Genomic DNA, 23,221 nt, shown 5'->3' on the forward strand with positions numbered 1-23,221 from the left:
TTTATTTCTAAAGCAGCTTCACAGAAATAAACACAAAAATAACAGAATCAATGCAGACTTAAAGCTATTATACTTAATTTTGGACCAAACGATTTTGTTCTTTTTTTATGATTTCAACAGGATGGTATGAGACTTTGGTTAAAAAAAGAATTGTAGACATGATTTAAAAAGGTTAAATGATTTTAAAACAAATAGTGACCGCCTTAGGAAATGAATGGGAAATATGAAAATTCAGTGCAATTTTCTGGAATACAGTCTACAAATCAGTTATAATGAAGATAATGTCTTTGATAATGTCCCATTTTGGTGTCCACATCAAATTAAATTTACAAGAGTGCTTTTGTGCACACTGAAAGCATATTAAATGCAAGTAAAGCCTGGAATACACTACACGACTTTTAAAATCTGAACATATTTTTAAAACGCTAGGCATAATACACTTACCGACTTTGTAAATGGTGACAAAGGAAAACTGGGCATCATACACTACGTGACTGAAGAGCATACACTACCAGACTTTAAAGTTGTTCCGATCACAACGAACTCGCGCAGAAACGTGTGCCTTGTTGCTAGGAGACACATGACAAATGAAAACACATGTGTTCTAAAATCGGCTGAAAATATCAAACATGTTTGATATCCTCCGACTGGATGGAATCAAAGTCTGAAGCTAAAAAATCGAAGTCTGTGACCATCATACACTACGCGATTTTCTGTGGAGTCTGTCAGCTGTAATCTGCAGACTGGCTCCGGCTTTCCTCAACTAGCATCAACTTGTTCAGACTGTAAAATCGGGGGAAAATCAGGGCAAAAATCGCGTAGTGTATTCCAGGCTTAAAGTGTCTACTTTAATGATTCAAATAATTTTTGTAAAAATAAAATGTCAAAATATGGGTGAATTAATATTCGGTCATCATTAAGCGTAACACATATTTATGTAAAAATGAAACGACACTTATTCTGACTTGTACTTATTAAAATATATCAAAGAATTAGTGATCATACTAAATTTGATTATATTTTAAATGATTAAAAACTTGATGAATAGTGGCAGTATCAGTAAAGATTAAAAATCACAATTAGTATTTTAGGGCTGCACTGTAATCCATGAATGAGTCTTTCAGTGTCATTTAAAGATTGTTGTCCTAAATATGCCTGACAAGATTTTTTGGTATATGAACTCTCGTTACACTGAATGACATTTTAATGGGTGTCTTCAGTAAATAATATTTTAGTGGATTGTGCTGTAACAGCTGGCGAAACGTCTTCCTTAAAAGACTTTCAGTAGACAAAAACTCCACACAGCAGTTGTGAAAACTGCATGATTTTGGACCTTTATACAGCACATGCTGCCACTGTAAAAAATGTAAGTCTATCCCTCACAGGCTCACATTCATCAACGTTAATTTCAAACTTACAGGCATCTATTAGTTAAACCACGGCATTAGATATGACTGCCTTTATTTCTCCCACCAGATGGCATTAGTTTGCTTTCCATCCACTGGATTTCAAATACCTTTGCTTTTTTTGTTAACTTATATAAATAAATTATGCTTAATTTAGAGATGATTATTGTTTAGTACACTGAAATACAGAATATGTAAAGAATAAATATTATTGAAACAACAAATACTACGTTCATAGATCAAGAATGTGAAGAATACCAGATTTTTAATGTGTGTGTGTGTTTGCTCCAGCAGGACAGACAGGAGAAGCGTCCCTTCGTCTCTTTCAGACCCGTGGCAGCTGCAGACACGCTGGTCCAGGATCTGAAGTGGAGTCCGGTGGACGCGTCCCGTCTGGCCGGGTGTCTGTCTGACGGCAGTATGATGGTGCTGGATGTTCAAGACTCTGTCAGTGTGGTCGCTCGGCTTCCTGCCTCTGAGGGAATCACCTGCGGTCAGTGTTTACTGTGTGCTGTCTTTATTCTTATCAGTTTCCAGATGTCTCCACCACTGTTTTTTCAGTGTCTTTTAAAGCGTGTTGATTCATACCTCTCTCTCTCATTGTAGTTTGCTGGAGTCCCAAAGGGAAGCAGGTGTCTGCTGGGAAAGAGGACGCTACAGTGGTTCAGTTCACTCCTGTACGTCTGTACATGACAGTTTATGACTGACAGATCCTCAGATCTTCACTTTACCAAGAATGATAACTATTTCCACGCCATAACTGTTTCAGTACTAACACTCAGTGTTGTTCTTTTCATTATAAACATGCTGCAGTTTTGTTGTCTGCTACTTTAAAGGGATAGTTCACCCAAAAATGAAAATTCTGTCATTTACTCACCCTCAAGTAGTTCCAAAGCTGTATGATTGTCTTTGTTCTGCTGAACACAAAGGAAGATATTCTGAAGAATGTGGGAAACGGAGCAGTTCTGGGGCACCATTGACTTCCATAGTATTTTTTTTCCTACTATGGAAGTCAATGGTGCCCCAAAAAAACCTGGTTACAAACTTTCTTCAAAATATCTTATTTTGTGTTCGGCAGAACAAAGACATTCATACAGGTTTGGAACTACTTGAGGGTGAGTAAATTTTCATTTTTGGGTGAGCTACCCCTTTAATTGCTGAAGCTCTTTAAAGCAGGATGGATTTATGTTATTATCATTCCTCGTTCTGAAAGCATTTCCACTTATATTGTCCCTCTGTGTCATTATTGTTACAGATGTGGTGTGGACTTACTACTCTCGTAGAGTTAGAGTGACTATTAAAACTTTATAGTTTAGGCCAGTGTGTAATGTCATGCTGTGTGTTTGTGTCTCAGGCCTTACAGGCCAAGAAAGTGATCCCCTGTCCCAACTTCTACAGTCAAGATCACCCTGTCAGAGGTACAACGGTTCAGATTTACTGTGTTCTTACTGTGACTGTTCCTGTATAGATGTGACGTCACTGCTAATCAACCTCACAGATGCTTTCATGTCATGCTGTATGATTTATATTTACAAGATGAGCTTCACCACAACTTTAAGCCCAGACTTTGGTTTCTGATTTGGTATTGATCATAATGAGACTGTACTTTCATTATGACCAATCAGCAATCTAAAATGTTTTTTGCTGCAGGTTCATGTTTGTAGTACTGCACATTTTGGTGAATATTATTGCTGTTATTAAATATTAAACAGTGAATAGTATACTATATTGTATACATATTCTACTATATGTGACCCTGTACCACAAAACCAGTCTTAAGTGTCAATTTTTCAACATTGGGATGTATGCATCCTCTGAAAGCTGATTAAATGAGCTTTCCATTGATGTATGGTTTGTTAGGGTCTGACAATATTTGGCCGAGATACGACTATTTTAAAATCTGGAATCTGAGGGTGCAAAAAAATCAAAATATTGAGAAAATCGCCTTTAAAGTTGTCCAAATGAAGTTCTTAGCAGTGCATATTACTAATAAAAAATTACGTTTTGATATATTTATGGTAGGAAATTTACAAAATATCTTCATAGAACGTGATCTTTACTTAATTTCCTAATGATTTTTGGCATAAAAGAAAAATCGATCATTTTAACCCATACAATGTATTTTTGGCAATTGCTACAAATATACCCCAGTGACTTAAGACTGGTTTTGTGGTCCAGGGTCACGTGTTATATTAAGTATAACAGTCAAATTATATTATGGCTAATTTCTTTATTTTCATAGATTAAACCATCAAACTTTTTTGACTTGCAGCACATATATTTATTAATTCACATCTTTTACGATTTAATAATCACACTGAGCTATATTGTGATTTTGGTTTTATTTCAACTGATCAAGCAGTCCTATCCCATCATTCTCTGTGATGGTGTGAGAATTGAAAAACACTTAGGTAAACATCCATTACACAAACCATTTGCTTGCTTGATAACATAATCTTGATAACATTATAAGTGGACCTCAGAGTACAGTACAAAGCAGAGCTGGGCGATATATCTCTGAACGCGATATTGCCTAGCTTGTAAGTGAACTACGGCTCTGTATATCAAATGCCGCTCCATTTGAAAACAGGTGAAACCGCTAATCGAGGAACCGGCTTTACTGACAAGATGCGCATGCGATATATCGCCCAGCCCTAGTACAAAGTTAAAAAAACGACAGTTCATGACCCCTTTAATCTTGCCTTCCACTCTCGTAAGTAAGGATGTGAGTACTGGAGTCTGTGCTTATGTGTGTGATGTGTGTGTTCTCTGCAGTGCTGGATGTGTTGTGGTTAAGCACGTTTAACTTTGCGGTGGCGTATGCAGCAGCTGATGGCTCTCTGGAGACACCGCCGGAGCTGGTGGTCGTGTCATTACCTGTGAGTTACTCCCAAGAATGATACATTGTAAAACCTTTCAGACACGACCACTGACAGTGTGTCAACTCTGTGTGTGTGTGTCAGAAAAAGGACGAAAAGAGAGACGAGCGCTATCTGAACTTCAACGACCTTGTGTACGGCACTTGCACCGAGAGGCAGCATCACTACTACCTGTGCCATATCGAGGACTGGTGAGACTCGTCTGCATGTCCTGTGTTCTGTATGAAATTTGTTAGTCCAGTGAGGACATCAGTTATCATAAATCAAATGAAACTGATTTCTCTTGTGTAGGGATTTGGTTTTGGCTTCATCAGCCGCGGCCATTGAAGTCAGCATCATTGCGAAACAAGAGGACAAGGTAAACGCATCAGAAACATGGGTTATTATTGTTAACTAAACCTAAAATCATTTTAAAAAAACACTTGATAATTAAAAGGATAGTTCACCAAAAAAGGTTGTCATTGTTTGTTAACCCTCGAGTTGTTCCAAACCTTTGAGTTTCTTTCAGCTGCTGAACACAAAAGAAGATATTTTGAAGAATGTTAGGAGTTAGTCAGTTGATGGTAGCCATTGGCTTCTGTAGAATGGAAAAAAGTACTATGGAAGTTAACAGGGACCAGAAACTATTTGGTTTCCAGCATTCTTCAAAATATCTTGTGTTTTCAGCAGCTGAAAGAAACTTGTACAGGTTTGGAACAATATGAGAGTGAACAAATTACGACAATTTTCATTTTTGGGTGAACTAACCAAATACTGAAACTTAAAATGAAAACAAAGTATAAAAATAAAAGCTGTTTATATCTCAGTAATAATAAAATAAGTGTTAGTGTTGGCACTGATAGCCTTGCTCCGTTGCTCTACGGGCGTCATGAGTTCGAATCCCAACTCGAGGACCTTTCCTGATCCTGCCATCATCTCTCTTCCCACTTCGCTTCCTGTCAGTTTTGATTTTTCCTATCGTAATAAAGTTGAAAATGCCAAAAATAAAAACAAGTGTTAGTCGCAGAGGTCTGATGTGATGTTGTGTGCAGGTGAACTGGGAGCTGTGGCTGCTGGAAGATGCCAGTCGAGCGGAACTTCCTGTCACAGAGAACAGCGAGGACACACTTCCTCTTGGCATGGCCATCGATTACACCAGCCAAGAGGACATACACCTGTGTAAGAGCTAATAAACTTCTAATGTCTGTTTAAACTATATGACATTTCTTTTTCTAAGAAAATGTTTCCTGTTGCTGCTGCTGACACATCCATACACAAAGAACAAAGACTGCTAATGGAAATAGTTACTTTTATGGGCGTTTGCACTTGTGTGCATGCTTTAAAAGAACCAACTAACAGTACAAGTATCTATGTCTTAAATTCTTTCATTCAAACGTTCAGATGCTGAAACATTTATGGAGTCAAATTCTCAAGCTTTTATTCGGCTGAATATTGGTGAAATGCTGAAAAGTCCCAGCACAAAATTGATGTGAATGATGTGAATGTAAATAAGGTGAACCTAGCAAAAATTGTATTCCCAAGTGCAGAATAAACTCACAACGCTTGCAGAGGTGGAGTTTGTGAAAAGCATTATTTTCTGTGCACTGAGCCACTTTGAAATATCGCCGTTTCAGGTTTATTGTTCATCCTCATTTCTTTATATTAAAGTTGCACTAATAAATAATTATTAGTTTTTCATCCATTCGTGAACCCTGTTTTGTAAACATGATGTTGTCACGGATACTGTTTTGGTTGTAAAAACTTGTTGTCTGTCTTCCTCAGCTGATGAGAAGAGGTTGCCTCCAGCGCCAACGCTGATGCTGCTGTCTACGGATGGAGTCCTGTGCCCTTTCTCTCTACTGAACCTCAACCCAGGGGTCAAACAGCTGACCGTGGCTGCTGTCCCGCTGCCTGAGGAAGGAGAGAGAGCGCCTGCTGCCAGTAAGACCGCAGCCATTGTTTAAGACCACGGCATGTTTTGTTCTTCACAAAGAAGTTGGAGATACCTTTGCAGCAATATAAGCACATTTGACCATGGCGCTCATGTCTCGCACATGAAACAATTGGGTCATGCTTTTCTCTTAACTGTTCTCTTAACAATCACTGGCATAATGTCAGCATGTCTACAATTCCTGGATTTCTAAAAAAAATTAAATCGTGGCAAAACATTACATTCGAATAAAATTGGAGAAGTTGCCCTACTTTAATAAAGCAAGCTGCTTTATATTATTGAAGATGAAAAAACAGTGTCAGAATTACACTTTCATTTCTACTATAAAAGCAGCTTTTCAGTGTGTTCATGTTTTTACTCGTGTCTGAACAGAACAAATGAACCAGAGTTTCAACATCATCTGTTTTTACCTATTACATAATTGCTCCAGATCAAGTCGTTTGAAGGTTTTAACCAGTCAGAGTGACTTCTCTGGAAAGTTTCACTCTCAATTTTTTTTGGCCTGGTTTTGTTCAAAGCAACGTCACACCAGTTCATTTAATTCCGCTTGAAGTGTTTCGGGCCTTTACTCTGCCAGGCAAACCTACATGTGCTTTGAAGTCAGTTTAATTAATTTTTAATTCACTAGCACTTTAGATCTATTATTGATTAACGCAGATAAACCGTGATTTAAGATGCAATGTTTGCTGTTCAGCACCAGTCCAGTGACTTTGTTGTGTTTTAACACACTTCGTTTCAGAGTCGTCATCCTCCTCTGTTACTCCCGCCTCTGCAGCGTCTTCCATCTTCACATCTTTCCCAGCATCTTCTGGCATGTCCCTGCCTCCAGCCACCTTATCCTTCACAGCCCCGCCACCAGCAGCCACTGCTGCCGCCTCCTTGGCTCCGCCCACCTCTGTGTCCTCCGCTGGTTTCTCCTTCTCTCTTCCTGCTCTGGGTTCTACCACCTCCTCGGGCTTCTCGCTGGGCTCTGCCACAGGAGGCTTCTCCTTCAGTGCTCTTAAACCCTCCTCCGATGCTCCTGCCTTCTCCTTTGCTTCCTCTTTGGGGCCGAAGGAGGTCAGCAGTGCTCCAGCAGCCACTCCTCCTCAGCATCCACCCGCCATGTCCCCCATCATCAGTGGCCCCAAAGAGCCGGCGGAGCCTGCAACGCCTGCCATCAGGATGAACCTTACTGACAAGTAAGTGTGTGTTCTCTGATATTATATTAGATGGATAATCTTGAAGGATCAGCTGAGAGTTTGCCGTGTTTTTCTTCAGGTTTCTGGGAGTGGACTCTCTGGGGTCAGTCACATCTGCTGCCCAGCCATTTTCTTTGACCTCCACACCCAAACCGGCAGCAGCGGAGGTCAGCGGTCCGACGACAGCGGCACTCAAACCAGCTGCTTCTGCAGGTATAAGCTTTATATTTTTGTCACCTCATCTTTTGTCCTATGTCAAAAATAAAGAACAAATTGGCATTTATAAAGGCAAAAGCTGACATGTATGCGTATGCCAGCTAAAGAGCTAGTGTATGAACTTTTTGCACTTGTATACCATTTGTTACGCCCCATGGCTCGAAAAGGACGTAACAAAAACGGGGACACGCAAGAAAGTGCAAATAATATACACAATTTATTAACAAAATAGAACTATACAGAAAAAAACTATCTAACATGAAACAGTCAGGAATCAGTGGTGTAAAGTTAAGTGAATGCATGAAAATGTAATGGACTGTAGTAATGTTGGATGTATAAAGTAAAACAAAGTTGAACCAAAACCAGGTCCAAAGAGCAGACGCACTTTGTACAGAATATCAAGGGAGTAAGCCTGTAAATTCGGGCAATGAAAAGAATTCAAAAATGTCAAAGGGTTGTGGTCCGTGTAAACAACAATGGGTTGACCCAAACAACATAAACATCAAAATGTTGAAACGCCCAAATCAAAGCCAAAGCTTCCTTTTCTACCACAGAATAATTCAGTTGATACGAGTTAAACTTGCGAGAAAAGAAACTGACAGGGTGGACCATGCTTTCCTCATCATCCTGTTGGACAGCCCCTGCACCAACTTGGCTTGCATCCACCTGTAATGAAAAAGGTCTCTCGAAGCAAGGGGCAGCAAGGACAGCAGAAGAACACAATAAAGATTTGACATTGTCGAAAGCCAGTGCACAATTTGCTGACCGAACAAATTTTGCCTTGGCCTTTAAAAGATCAGTAAGTGGTGCGACAACTGAAGAGAAATGACGGCAGAAGGAACGGTAGTAACCTACCAATCCTAAAAACCGCATAAGATCCTTCTTTGTTATAGGAACAGGATAATCACAAATAGCCTGAACTTTGGCACTTAATGGCCGTACCTCTCCGTTCCCCACCACTTTGCCAAGGTAAGTTATAGTAGCCTAAGCAAAACTACATTTTGCCAGGTTCACCGTCAATTTGGCCTCTGACAAACGCCTCAAAACCGCACACAAGCGTTTTAAGTGTGAATCCCAACTATCACTGAACATTACAAGGTCATCTAAGTACAACACACACCCCTCAAGGCCTAAAACTACTTGATTTATCAACCACTGAAAGGTGGCAGGTGCATTTCTTAGCCCAAAACTCATGACCCGGTATGAATAGAGGCCTGATGGAATAATGAATGAGGAAATTTCTTGAGCTCTTTGACTCAAAGGCACCTGCCAATACCCCCTCAACAGGTCGAGCTACCCCCTCAACAGAACCAACCTGGTCAACGCAATCATCCACTCGCGGAAGTGGGAAACAATCAGGTTTGGTCACACTATTAAGTTTACGGAAGTCTGTGCAAAACCTTACCGAACCATCAGACTTTGCAACCAGCAGGCAAGGAAATGCCCAGTCTGAATTAGAAGGAATCGCTATCTCATTTTCCAGCATATATCTGATTTCTGTTTCCATCAGCTTTCTTTTCTCTGGTGACACTCGATAATAACGTTGTTTGGTAGGAGAAGCATTACCCACATCAATATCATGTTCAGCCCAGTCGATTCGCGTTGGCGTGTCCCCAAACAATTCTGGAAAACTCTATAACAAAGAAATCAGTTCCACAGACTGTTAGGGTGACAAGTGAACTAAAATAGCATCAAGCTTTTCCAAAGACTGTATTATTTAGTCGCCCACGTAAAACACTATCATCAGGTTCATAACCCTCTTTCTCCAACTCCTCTGAACAAAAGTTCTTAACGTCGGACACCTCAAGAAGTACTGAAGGAATGGAACTTTCACTATTTGACTTAGACTTCTCATAATACGGTTTCAACAAATTCACATGATATAACTGAGTAGATCTCCTCCGATGCAGGGTTGCCACTATATAATTTTCATCACTCAGTCTACGTTTTATCACATATGGGCCCTCAAATTTTGCCTCAAAAGGAGATGGCGGCAAAAGACGTGATACAAGAACCTGGTCTCCCGGCTCAAAAACACTGCGTTCAGTTTTACGATCATACAAACGTTTCATATTCTCCTGTTGCTTTTCAAGCTTAACACTGGCCAACTGTCTTGCTTGTATCAATCGCTGACGAAATCCATCAACATACGAAAGCAAATTTTTTTTTTTTGGTGAATCTGAACTTTTAACCGAATTTTGAAGAACTGCCAAAAGGCCACGAACTTTGACCAAAAACTAAGTTGTTAGGACTAAATCCAGTGCTTTCTTGCACAACCTCACGTGCAGCTAGTAATAACCAGGGCAATCCCTCCTCCCAATCTCTATCCAACTGCACACAATAAGCACGAAGGAGAGATTTCAAAGTTTGATGAAACCTCTCCAACGCTCCTTGGCTTTGTGGATGATATGCACTAGCAAGATTGTGCTTAATTCTTAGCTGTTTCAAAACTCGATGGAAAAGATGAGATGTAAAGTTTGCACCCTGATCACTCTGAATGATTCTAGGGATGCAAAAAAACTGACATAAACTGTGACAAAGGCTCTTACAATTGAACATGATGTAATTATGCGCAAAAGTTAAACAGAAGGGGAACGGGTAGCTAGATGCATAATAGTAAGCAAATATTTGCTTCATGACTTTGAACAGGGTAGAGGACCCATGCAATCCACAACAACACGTTCAAAGTTTGGATTCAACGGAACCGGTTTTAAGTTCTGATTTGGCTTACTACTTGCTTGACAAGTGTGACACTTTTTAATGTAAGCTGAAATATCACACTTTAACCGTGGCCAAAAAAAATAACACAGAACCCGATCATAGGTTTTCTTGACCCCAGGGTGACCAGATTTTTCATGAGCAACTTCCAAAACAATAGAACGAAACTTTGTGGGAACAACCACTTGAACAATAGGATCACCAACAAAATCCTCGCCATGTGGACTCCAGTTCCTCAGCAAGAGCACCCGTCCATCCTGAACAAAGTATGCTCTGGCAACATCGGGTACGTCACTGTCAGAAAAAACAAGAGTAAATAATTCAGCCAATGAAGAGTCTGAATGTTGTTCCTTACTCCACTCATCTGAGGATAAAGGAAAATACAGATCAGACAAGTCAGGTGTAGAAAGAGAAACTGCCTTCGATACTCTTTTAGCTTCATCTGTCAGCACACACTCAGCATTTTTAGTCATAGATCGAGTTGCAACAGCCACAGGGACTCCCTTTGTAACTACCTGAATAACATCCCCAAGGTACATTAGGCCAAACCCGGTCTCCTGCCGATTTGTTACCTAAAATAAGGTGGACACCTTCAATTGGGAAAACAGGACGCAGTCCTACCACTACCTCACCAGTCACCAAATCGGAATGAAGCTTCACTTTATGTAAAGGAACTGATAGTGTATTCAAACCCATTCCCCGAACTGACATACACTCTCCAGTTTCAGATTGCGAGGAAAATGGCAAAATGGACTCTAAAATGAAAGAATCTATAGCTCCAGACAGTGTCACGCAGAATTTTAATGGGAACTTCCACAGATCCATCCAATAACGACACTCGACCTTCTGTAGTGAAAAGAGCATAAGTAGACAAATAATCATTAGAAAATTTTATGTCAATCTCAGCATCACCTAAGTGAACAGAATTGGCCATTGCAGCAGGTTTAAATTTATTTGTCTCAACATGTTTATTTTTACTTTTAAGTACCAAACAGTCTGCTTTCCAGTGTTCTTTTCCACGACAGTAGTTTTATAGTCAGTAGACAGTAGTCAAATTTGTTTGAAAAAGTGCAACCAGACTGGGAAGTGGTATTTTGTAAAACGAGCTATACTCGCGATTTAGCAAACATTTCAACATCAGCCATAAACAGTTCACAGACCGCAAGCAACTAATTGTGCAATCAAACACTCAGAATTCTCCCCCTATCTACCTTTTCCAGATAAACAACCTATCTAACTTACTAAACCCTAATCTTCATGCAGTTACCAGCGGGGAGAAATTAAGCACATGAGCCCAATGGGTGAAATTGCAACTGGTTAAACCAGCGACAATTCACAACACCATGGAAGTGCTCCCGAGACAACCGCTACTACCCGCTTTCACCACAACACTACAACAAAAACGTCATGTTTCAAAGGAAACAAGTTGCTAAACCTAACCGGGAAAAACTCCAAGTAAAACACAAATTTGCACAAGAGTTACTAACCCGTCTGTGACTTCAAACGGCGATCAACTGCACAAATCACTTTCAGGTGTCTCCTAACAACGTGACGACAAATTATTCAAATAGGATTTCCCTCAAAACGTCACGGGCAAAAAAACTTTTCAAACTGTGTTCAAACGAATGAATGAAATCAAAAACAAAACACGACGAAGCGAACAAATGATCAAATATTTCAATCATTCTCACGCTACCAAACTAATTCTACTGAAGAGGACGAGCCCCCATTTGTTACACCCCATGGCTCGAAAAGGACGTAACAAAAACGGGGACACACAAGAAAGTGCGAATAATATACACAATTTATTAACAAAATAGAACTATACAGAAAAAAATAATGTAACATGAAACAGTCAGGAATCAGTGGTGTAAAGTTAAGTGAATGCATGAAAATGTAATGGACTGTAGTAATGTTGGATGTATAAAGTAAAACAAAGTTTAGCCAGAACCAAAACCAAACGAAACCAGGTCCAAAGTGCAGACGCCCAGGCCAGTTGTCATACAGCTTTTTAAAAGGCAAAACAGGAAACCAACAGCAGGTGTCCTCGATGAACCCATCAGAGAACAATCAGCTGAGAGGTGGAGCAATTACACAATTCAACCCAGGGATGACACACAACGCATGAGTCGTCGCACCAGTAATTAAGCATTAAACATTTGTTAAAATGTAAAGGCCTTTCCACACTGAGTGCAAAAAAGTTAAACGAATATTGGACATGATGACGCACTGGAATAAAACAATAGATTTCTATGGATGCTTCCACATAGACCGTGAACATTCGCACACTGAAAATCCGAATGTTTTTTTTTTTACCAACAAGCCCGATGAATCTTTTCAGTTTCGCAAAGTGAAAAGCAAATAGACATATGATTATGACGATATATTTTCTGTATGTTTTGTATGCAGCTTATGGTATTTATTTATTTTTTTTATATAGTAATAAAGGATGTTTGACAAATATTAGCAGTGTCGCGTTATTAAACATAAAGAGTGATATGTTTCTGCTTATTATAGAACCAAAATCAACTATAGATCACAATCAGAAGTTATTACAAGCACTTGACGACAGCTTAAAATGGATAAGCAAAGTCATTAATAATTACACACATTTTCAAGTGTAGCTTGATGCTAATTGTACTTCTAATTATATTTTAGGATGTAGCCTATTCTTGTAAGCATTATAGATAGTTTGTGTTTCTGGTTTAGAACCAAATTTTGTTTATCTTAATTTAGATAATCCATATACGAGATGCATATTTGAGGAAAAATGCATTGTTGGTCGGCGCCACCTAGTGTGCAGGCGTGAATTAGCAGAAGGCGAACAATCTTTTCACGCTTGGTCGGCGATTCGCCTCGCTTTTTTGCATCGCGCTCAGTGTGGAAAGGCCTTAAAGATGTTTAAATATGTCAAACTGACAGTTATATGCACAAATGAGCAACTGCTTTGTAATAATTTATAGAATACATTTATTATCAGTGTTAAAGTTTTTGCAGGAAAAAAGTAATTTATTTTTATTTTAATGCTTTTAATTGATCAGAAGTGATAGTTGGGGAATTTATAATGCTGCAAAAGATTTCTATTTCAAATAAATGCTGTACTTTTTAACTTTCTATTCATCTGTGAATCCAGAAAAATAAAATGCATCAATGTTTCCACAAAAAATATTTGGCAGGCTGGCAGCACAACCGCTTTCAGCATTGATAATAAGCCAAATTTTCTTGAGCAGCAAATCAGCATATTAGAATGAATTCTGAAGGAACATGTGACACTGAAGATGCTAAAATTTTAGCTTTGATCAAAGCGATAAATTACATTTTACAATATATTCACAAAGAAACTTGCTTTTTAAAATATTTTATTATTGCATTGGTGAGCAGAAGAGACTTCTTTCAAAAACAAAATATACACTACCAATCTAAAGTTTGGGATAATAAAGTTTTTTTTTTATGGAATTTTACACACTATATGCAATTAATAGAAATTAATAAAAATGTATTATTCTGAACTTTTGAACATTGCCTCCACATGATGATATTTCTTCTGAACCATAAAAGGGTATTTGTAAACATTGTGTAGGTGATGCACTTGTTGATGTTACTAATATTTTGAAGATGTTGACATTTAGAATCATTCTATGTCTTTAGGCCCCTACAGTCATCAGAGATGCATTATTAAGGTGTGATTATCTTGTGTTGTAGTGTTGTCTCGGGCTGCTCAGAGCAGTGCTCCTCCAGCTCAGCCAAGACCAGCTGCCGTGGCTCCTCCTGCGTCCAGCACTCCATCTGCACAGGTACAGCACCGAAGGTCTGATGAACCAGCGTCAGACAGGTCCAGTCTCATGTGTCCTGCACAGACTGATCTGAAGTGTGTTTGCTTGTGTTTTGTGGCAGGTCGTGTCTGTGAAAGCACTGGAGAAACACCTGCAGCAGAAGAAAGAATCAGACCCTGTCATGACTGGAATACTGGAGGAGGTAGAGTCTGATAATCATGTTCACACAGTCATTTCTGAGCACCTGTCATACTGATTGAGCGTCTGCTGTGTTCTCTTAGATCGGACACTTCGAGAAGGAGCTGGATGATCTGAAGACTCGCTGCAGAAATGCTGATTTCAGGGTGGGCAGCAAAGATGACATGAGAGACCTGAGGAAAGACTCCGAGGACTTTCACGCCTTCACACTGGAGATCAAAGATGCCACAGAGGTATGACATGCACATTTAACCATGCTGACAGCAGAAATCACCATGTGCTTCCTAGTTGTTGTTTTTTTTTTTTTTTTTTTTTTTCAGGAATTTATTTTCAGGAAAAGAGAAAATGTAATGTTTTGATATTAATTTAATGTCTGTTTTTGATAATCCAGTGAATTTAAAGTGAGTTGGCTCATTTAGAAAACACAAAATTAGATGCGCACAAATCAAACAATGAGATTATTCATTGTGCAAAGACAGCCTCACATCATGAAACACCTGAGTTACAAACAGCTCCGATTCAGAGCAGGTAAAGCGGTTCTTCCCATTCACTTTCTAGATTATTGTGGCCCACCATAGTCTAATCTGTCCCGCCACAATTTCATAAGGTGGAAATATTTATATACGTATCGTAACACTTATCATACTTTTACACTTATCATAACGTTACATAAAAGGTCTGTAACATTGTGTTTTGCACCATTGCTTTGATAAAGCATTTAGCAAAGCCTAACTAAAAGCAAAATTACAATGGCTTAGGGTGTTTGTTTGACAAATTGAATAAGTGTGTTTTTGTGCGTGTTTTGGCTGGTTTAGGCATGTTATGTCAGCCGACTTCCAGCACTTTTTCATGTTCTTCATATTCTGTGTGGAAGTTAGTTCACAGCACTGACAGAAATTTATTGATCCATTAAGGGGCAATGTTTCCCCCTTAAATCGATTTCCAGGTGTATTTTTAACTAACTAAACCACCAATAGGTGGCATTAAATCCCTTTTTTTTTTAATGAGGGAGTCATCTTTATGGATGAGCCATTGAATAATTCACTCAACTGATTAGTTAAAAAAAAAAAACAGATTCATTCGACAGTACACAGCTCTGTGAGAATTCTGCTGTGGCTTTGTTTGGAACTATTTTCCTTGGCAGATTTGAGCAAAAACAATATGTCTAAAATGTATCTCACCGTATTAACTAAATGTTTATTAAACTCTTGTATGGAGTCTGTCACACTTGCAATTGTGCTGATATTCAGGGAAGAAAAAAAAAAATGTGCTCGTGTGGTATTGCTAAACTGTGTCCTATGATAGAAATATAAGACAAACCCATTCAGGGGCATTTTTGCTTCCATATATTAAATTTTGTGGCTATTCTAACTACATTCTGGCCAACATCACAAAGTGAAAGCTTGCTTTTAAGGTGTGATGTTTTCTTTTTGTAATGGAATATTGAACTTAAATATCAGCTCCAGTGTTACCAAATGAATAAACTAATGCACATTTAATGCAAAATGATGCCTTTGACCAATGACGATCAAGAGTTTCTTAGAGTTGTGTTATAACACAGAATTTCATACCAGTCAGTTTCAGTTGATCATGAACCATAGATGTGAGAGTAGTTTTGAGTTATATGAATGCATGACTGACCAACTCAAATCGTTGAACCCAGTCTCTTCACGGGGACATCAGTGCACTGAAGACCAGCCTGCTGGAGGCTTTGCTGGAGCCGAGGAGGCACGAGCACAGAGCGAGCTCAACCGAGACAAAGACTACCTCCAGCTGCTCTACAAGAAACCACTGGACCCTCGGCGAGAAGAACAGCTCAAGGTCTCATCACCACCTCTGATAACTAGATGATCATTTGAAATGATAACATGTGCTGAAAGTGTGTTTTTGCCACAGGAAATCCGCCGCTTGTACCAGTATGTGAAGTTTGCCATGGAAGATGTGAATGATGTTTTGGACGTGGAGTGGGAGAAGCACTTGGAGAAGAAGAAAAAGCAGAGGTGAGCAGCTGTGATACTGTGTTTTATTACCGCTAGTCTGTTCGCCCGTACGCCTGAGTGTCAGCGTTTGCTTCTGCAGGCACCTGATCATCCCGGAGAGAGAGGCTCTGTTTGCAGCACTGGCCAATAACCTGGACATCATCAACCAGCAGAAACAGCGTCTTGACCGGCTGGAGAGTGACCTCCACAAACTGAGGCTCTACAGAGGGACGTCAGTGTGGAGCTTCACCAGCCAGACACCCTCTACCCCCTCAGGACAGAGGTGAGAGTGCACGTCTGCCGCACAGGGCATCATGGTCGACCGATAGTGGATTTTGCTGATAATGTCTAAAATTGGAAAATATGGCCTATAAACAGTTGACAGAGTTGGGTCGACTCCTTACAAATTGTAGTCTGTTTACTGATTCCAAATTGCATGAAAAAAACGTAATCAATTACATTGCACATTTTAGGTAATATATCAGACTACATTTTTAAATTACTTTTGACCTAACTCGTTTCTAACATTGATTTTAAAAAGGGTAATTTTGTACCATATTGATATAAAGTACAAAGAATAGGAAAATATATTCCATTCATTGTAATTAACAACATGAAGTGCATTAAACATTACATTACATCAAGGTTTTCCAACCTGGGGTTCGTGAAGGAACTGCAGGGGGTTTGTGAGTTTAATGAAAAGCTAAGAATAAATTCATTTGAAAATAACATAAATCTAAATAAAAAATTACATTTGCTTACTCGCATGTCATGTGACCATTAACCAATGTCAGAGAACCGTGAACGTGCAAATGTGATACATAATTATTAAAATATTTATTTTAAAACCTCCATGGGTACTTACAGGAAATATATTAGATTAAAGAGGTTGAAATGACAAAGAAGTTTACGAATCATTGCATTACATGTAAATAAGAAATAATGTGAATTTGTGCATTTTAATCTGTTTGAAAGACACAATTCTTCCAAAGATGTAGTAATACATGGTTAAATAACCTATCGAGTGATAATGTGTTCGTTAGTTGTTGGTGCAATGTTGAAACACTTTGAAGCACCTGAAATGCTTTTTGTAAATCCAATGGTCAAATGCTGTGTAGCCACCTGAATAATGACTGATCTCTGTATGAATGTCGCCCAATAATTAGAAATGGCCAAATTGCCCCCTCCCCCCAAATTAATTTTATAATTATTAATCTAAGCTTATTGTCAGGATGACAAAATGCATTAGTTACATTTTTAGGCTGGTCTGCCTCAGCGGTCTAACAGTGCATGGCCAATCAAATTGAAGTAGGCGGGGTTTACTGTTCACAGAAGCAGAGCGTAAGATGGAGGTAGAGGGCAGTGGAGGCAAGTGTTTAATGACAGAAATGTTAAAGGGCTAACAGTAATATCCAGCAATGCAAATAATTTTTTTCAAAATTGGTATCAAGATTAATGTAATTCCCAACTAAATGGAACAAAACAAGAAACTTTTTGCATTTTCGACATATTAGGCATGCCAGTAAGAGTGAATGTATGCATATTTTAAAATACTATTTCAAAATGACTTCCCAAATAGAATTGGATCTAGAATTTCATTTACTGTTCTATTTATTTATGCTTTATTAAATAAAAATATAAATAAATAATTAGTTTCCTCTGTGTTTATGATATGGTTACGGCCTTGTATTAACATGATGATATGTTGATTTCATGCATTAATTTGGTGCATTTTAATTGCGATTAATTTGCAATGAATTAGATTAATTAATCGGCACATCATGTAATTAATTAGATTAAAAAACTAAATAGCTTGACAGGTCTAATTTTAATTTATTTTCACAGAATAGGCTATGATTTTATAACCACTGTGTGTTGAGCCTTAATCTGAATTATGTTTATATTGTATGATGTAGTTAAGCAATATAAGCCAGAAAAGAAACCAAGTTCAAACATCCAGCCAGCAAAAAAGCTCAGTTACGGTGCTGCTCAAATCACAAAAATCAATCACAACAAGAGCAAGTTGTCACACCAGAGCTCCAGAAAGAGAAAAATAATTTTAATGCATGTTCTCATCAGCAGTGATTATTCGAGACATATGGCTTTTCATCAGACACGTGCACCAGCACTCATTCATTGACGTCTGCAAAGTTAAATGTAGACTCTGTGGGATAATTATTTATGTAATTGTTTATTTATTCTTGCTGTCAGGATACTCATTTATTCACAGTGGTAATACTGTTTTTTAATATTTACAGATGAGTATAACACTGTTAGATGTAAGTTGTGCACTGAGGAAACCAAATGCATTGAGTCACACGCATCCGACAGCAGGAAAAGCCACATAGGTTTATGTAGTTTGAAGCATTTCATAAATAACTTGGATTGTGCACTTATCCAGCACCAGTTCCCTTTGTGTCCTTCGTTATATTTCTGATGTGTTTGCAGCATCATCCTTGGGGGAAACTTGAAGCATCCATATTCACATGTTCTGTGTTTTACAGTCTGGACAGTGAGCTGGAGAGTTTGAAGGATGCTCTTCTGAAGGCCAGCCTGGAAACAACACCTAAAGCTCCTGCCAAATCACCATGTAAGATCTGCTTGTGTTTACCACAGTTCAGTCATCATCTCATGTTCAATAGTACAGTTTGAATTGTTCATGCTATTTGACTCGAGATGATTCTGCTCACAGATGAGCTGCAGTGAGATGTTGTTCTAGTTTGACCTCCCTGATATCTCTGTGTGTGTGTGTGTGTGTATGCAGCTAAAATGACCCCAGCCAAACAGTCTCAGCTGAGGAACTTCCTGTCAAAGCGACAGACTCCACCGGTTCGCTCCACAGCTCCAGGTACATAAACTGTGTGTGCTTGTGATGTGATTGTGCATCTAGGGGTGTTACATTGATGAAAAACAATTGATATCTCAATATTTTTCGTGATTTTGTTGATAGCTGTAAGGCAGTGTTTTTGCTGGGTGTATTTTGGTACTGGTTCTTGGCTGCTTTAGGCATGTCATGGACAAGCTTTTCATATTATTCATATTCTGTGCATGGCTCATGTACAAAGAAGGGTGACATTTGCCATCTTAAATTGATTTACAGGGAATTTTTTCCTTTTTAAAAAAGGCATTTTATTCTAACCTTATTAGATGTATGCGTCATCTTTTGTCAAACTCTTATGTTTAATCAGTAAATTCAGTTAGAAAAATAAGACTGATTAATTCAGGAACGAAGCACTTCTGTGTGTTACTCGGACAGTTTTGGCTTTGTTTGGAACTATTTTCATAGTGTAAAAACAGACAATACTGTGTCTAAAATGTAACTTACAATATTAATATTGTATATAATCACATTTGCAATCAGACTGATACTCGCTCATGCTTGCTCATGTGACATAAGACAAAAACTTAAAGGGCATTTTTGCTCCCATATACTGAATTTCTTGCTCATTCTAACTGCATTCTACTAGTCTGCATCGTGCAGTGAAAGCGTGAACAATCAAGACGTTTTTGAATTTTTATTTGTTTTGTTTTTTTCCCCCTGCAAAAACAACCTGTGTGAGAGATTGTATTGAACACGATACATGCCAGACACCCCTGTGTTTGTCTCATATGTCTCTCTCTGTTTCTCAGCCAACCTGTCGCGGTCAGCCTTCCTTTCTCCTCAGTTCTATGAGGATCTGGACGAGGTGAGCTCCAGCTCTTCTCTGTCTCAGCCTCTGGAGCCTGAGGTCTCACTGGCAGTGGCAGAGGAAGAGGACGAGCCGGCGCCCATCCCGTTGCTGACGCCCTCCGTCTCGAGACACCCCGCAGTGGTCCGTACACCCTCCATACAGCCAGGCTTCAGTATGCAGTCCAGTCCGTTCAGCAGAGTCCAGACCGTCCCCATACCTGTCATCAGCCCCGGTGAGGTTCAAACCACACCAACACGTGATTCTGGTCTTGTCAACATCTTTAGAACATCTCTTGCATGTGTTGCAGCCCCAAAGATAAACATGGACAGTGCTGATAGCACAGCATTAGCCACAAAAACGGTCAAGCATGGAGCTCCGCCCACAGAAAAGTTCACTCCTACCACAATCCCCGCCCCCCAGGCTGCAGGAAGAGCCGCCCTCAGCAGACACATGACCAGCCAGAAACCAGGTGCAAACATACTGTCCTTCATAGATCTGTTATAATACTCATTTACACATCATACACACGTTTTCATCATTTCAGCCAGTTTTGGTTTGTTATTTTAAACTGTGGAACTGATCTTTAATATTATAGTCTTTATAATTATGCATTTGGATCAGATGTCTTATTAGTTATCAGTAAATCGCCATCAGTCTTATCTGTACACTTGGGGGCAACACTGTATGTTAGACCTACAGCATATTTGGACTGTTAAACAGACTTAATTATTGTTATAGATGTATGTACACTGCCTTGCAAAAAAAATGTAAGTGGCAGTAAAGACATTTATAATGTAACAATTTATAATGTTCAAAGTTTCTTTTGAACTTTCTATTCATCAAAGAATCCTGAAAAATAAAATGTACCACAATTTCCACAAAAATATTGGGCAGCACAATTGTTTTCAACATTGATGATAATCAGAAATGTTTTCTGAAGGATCATGTGACACTGAAGACTGGCATAATGATGCTGAAAATTCAGCTTTGATCATGATTGTGGGTTGAATAGATGAATGTATGAGTGACAGTGTGTATTGTTGGTTCTGTCTTTATTTACCATTTCTTTTTATAATTTAATCGCCTGTTAGGTTTTTTGCATTCCATGTACGTCTCTAAGAAAACGAGCTCACAAAAGCCACATTTATTAGTTATATAAGAATAAGTGTCTTAATGTGTGTCCTATTTTTCACTTTTTTGTGCCATTGTGTAATGTTTAAAACATTGTTCACTTCAAATGGAAAATAGGGAATGCTTCTTAGTGTGACATGTCAACCACCCAAAAGCATTATATAATGGTGTAATTAAGTAATTATTGACTTTTCCCAGTGTTCATATTGAAGGCTGTGAAACACGTGGATGTGCAGATGTCACAGTGATCAGAAATGTGACATCTGACGTGTACTAAATTAATGCCAAAATATCCCTTCTGCTGCTGTGGGCTACACATGCTCCTCCGTATGTTTTTAACAGTATGTCTCTTTCATTTTCTCCAGGAGCATCTCTGACAGAGTCCACGCTCAAGACGGTTCCTCAGGTGGTGAATGTACAGGAACTGAAGGATAAAGGTCCGCCCATACCTGTGTCCACTGTCATCAGGTGAGAGAACCACCACAGCAGGGGGATTATGGGCAATTTTTATGAATTATTTTTATTATTATTATTTTTTTTTTCACACTGAAAACAGCACTGCTGGTTGCTCTTCGTCAGTACAGATTGAAAATGCATGTAAAATGCATGTAGAATGCCTCAGACTGGGTTGTTTTGTCTTTTTAACCACAGCAGTTCATTTGCTGTGACAGAGAGCTCACGGCACAAATAACACACACTCGTTATGCACAACAGAAGCATGTGCTCAGAACAAATCTGATGTTCATTCGCTGTGCTGCCTGTGTGTGTGTCTGAGTGAGAGAGAGAAATCCTCTCTGTGCGTCTAAAATGAGGTCGTTGTCAGGGTCAGATTGAGTCTGTGTTTATTATGGGCTCTGTGTTTGTACAGCGTCCTGTTTTAACCTTACACATGAGCTCATCTGCCCTAAGGGGTGCGTTTAGACCACATTGTGAGCGCGCTCAGACCTTCTTATCTGCAGCGCTGCATGATGAACAACAGCTGCTGGACGCGTGACACGTGTGCTGACCTATCAGCTCTCTGTTAAATGTAGAAATGCATGTTAAAGGATTAAAGCTTGAAGAGCTTTGAATATTCATAAACCAGCATTTGACATTTGCTGGACTGGACGGTTACATGACCACACATCTTTCCTTTACAGCACATTAGTGTTTGGTTTTTCTATCAGCTGACTGACTTACAGTAGGTTAAAGGTTTGAAACTGTCATCACCAGATATGAATCATTTGCTGCCTGCCAGTGTGTTTATTATGTGGATTTTATGGGATCATTGTTACATGTACTTAGCAATAACAGTTATTTATGCATAAATGCAAGAAAAGAATCTTTAACCAAACCCGAACCCTGTAGTAAGTATATGTTGTTGATAACTATTACTTAGTGTTTATTTGTGTTATTACACTGTAACAAGGACACCTTAAAATGAAGTGTAACTTCTTATAATCATTATAGTTGTCAATAACATTACATTTACAATATAGTTATTACTACAGTCATTAATGTTTTAGTGCTCACTATCCATGTCAATAACTATAAATGTCAATATAGTTGTCATTAATTGTTAATATAGTTATTACTTATAGTTGTAACAATAACTGTAATGTAAATGATAATAGTTATCAAAGGTATTGTTAACATTTTACTTATAAATGTCAGTATTGTTGATGATGTTATGGTTATTATTGGTTATCGCGTAAACAGTTGTCCTTTTAGTTGGCATTTTACTGCTATAGTTGTCAATATTAATGTTATTATTTGTATTATTTATTGTCATTTTTATAGTTTTATTATAGTTATTACAGCTGTAGTTTACAATATCATCACTATAATAATATCATTATCACAGGCATCATTACTTATCATTAGTTATCATTAGTTGTTCTAGTTATTACAGTTATTGTTATACTTTATCGGTACACTTATAGTACATGTATATCAGTAGTTAACATCATAGTTATTAATTTTATAGTTATATTCGTTAACATTGTGGTTTTGTTACATTAACTGTTATAGTTATTGGAGTTATTGTTAATGTTTTAGTCATTGCTATAGTTTTCAGAATCTTTAACATTGAGGTTATGGTTGTAGTGTTCAGTGTCGTAAATGTTATAGTTGTCATCACTGTTGTAGTTATCATTATCA

General features: G+C 38.5%; 1 protein-coding gene across 1 annotated transcript in view; it reads left to right on the plus strand.

The window, feature by feature from the left end:
* The window catches only part of nup214 (nucleoporin 214), a 46,926-nt gene that overhangs the window by 4,155 nt on the left and 19,550 nt on the right, over positions 1-23,221 (plus strand). Inside the window, 22 exon segments of the mRNA XM_058774460.1 lie at positions 1,701-1,899; positions 2,013-2,083; positions 2,761-2,824; positions 4,182-4,285; positions 4,370-4,476; positions 4,577-4,643; positions 5,317-5,443; positions 6,047-6,205; positions 6,955-7,396; positions 7,476-7,609; positions 14,033-14,124; positions 14,225-14,305; positions 14,385-14,534; positions 15,965-16,004; positions 16,007-16,122; positions 16,198-16,301; positions 16,381-16,563; positions 18,785-18,870; positions 19,045-19,128; positions 19,911-20,183; positions 20,259-20,420; positions 21,448-21,550. Coding sequence (XP_058630443.1) covers positions 1,701-1,899; positions 2,013-2,083; positions 2,761-2,824; positions 4,182-4,285; positions 4,370-4,476; positions 4,577-4,643; positions 5,317-5,443; positions 6,047-6,205; positions 6,955-7,396; positions 7,476-7,609; positions 14,033-14,124; positions 14,225-14,305; positions 14,385-14,534; positions 15,965-16,004; positions 16,007-16,122; positions 16,198-16,301; positions 16,381-16,563; positions 18,785-18,870; positions 19,045-19,128; positions 19,911-20,183; positions 20,259-20,420; positions 21,448-21,550 — 2,948 coding nt within the window.

The sequence above is a fragment of the Onychostoma macrolepis genome, chromosome 05, assembly GCF_012432095.1.
Source record: "Onychostoma macrolepis isolate SWU-2019 chromosome 05, ASM1243209v1, whole genome shotgun sequence".
Lineage (NCBI taxonomy): Eukaryota > Metazoa > Chordata > Actinopteri > Cypriniformes > Cyprinidae > Onychostoma > Onychostoma macrolepis.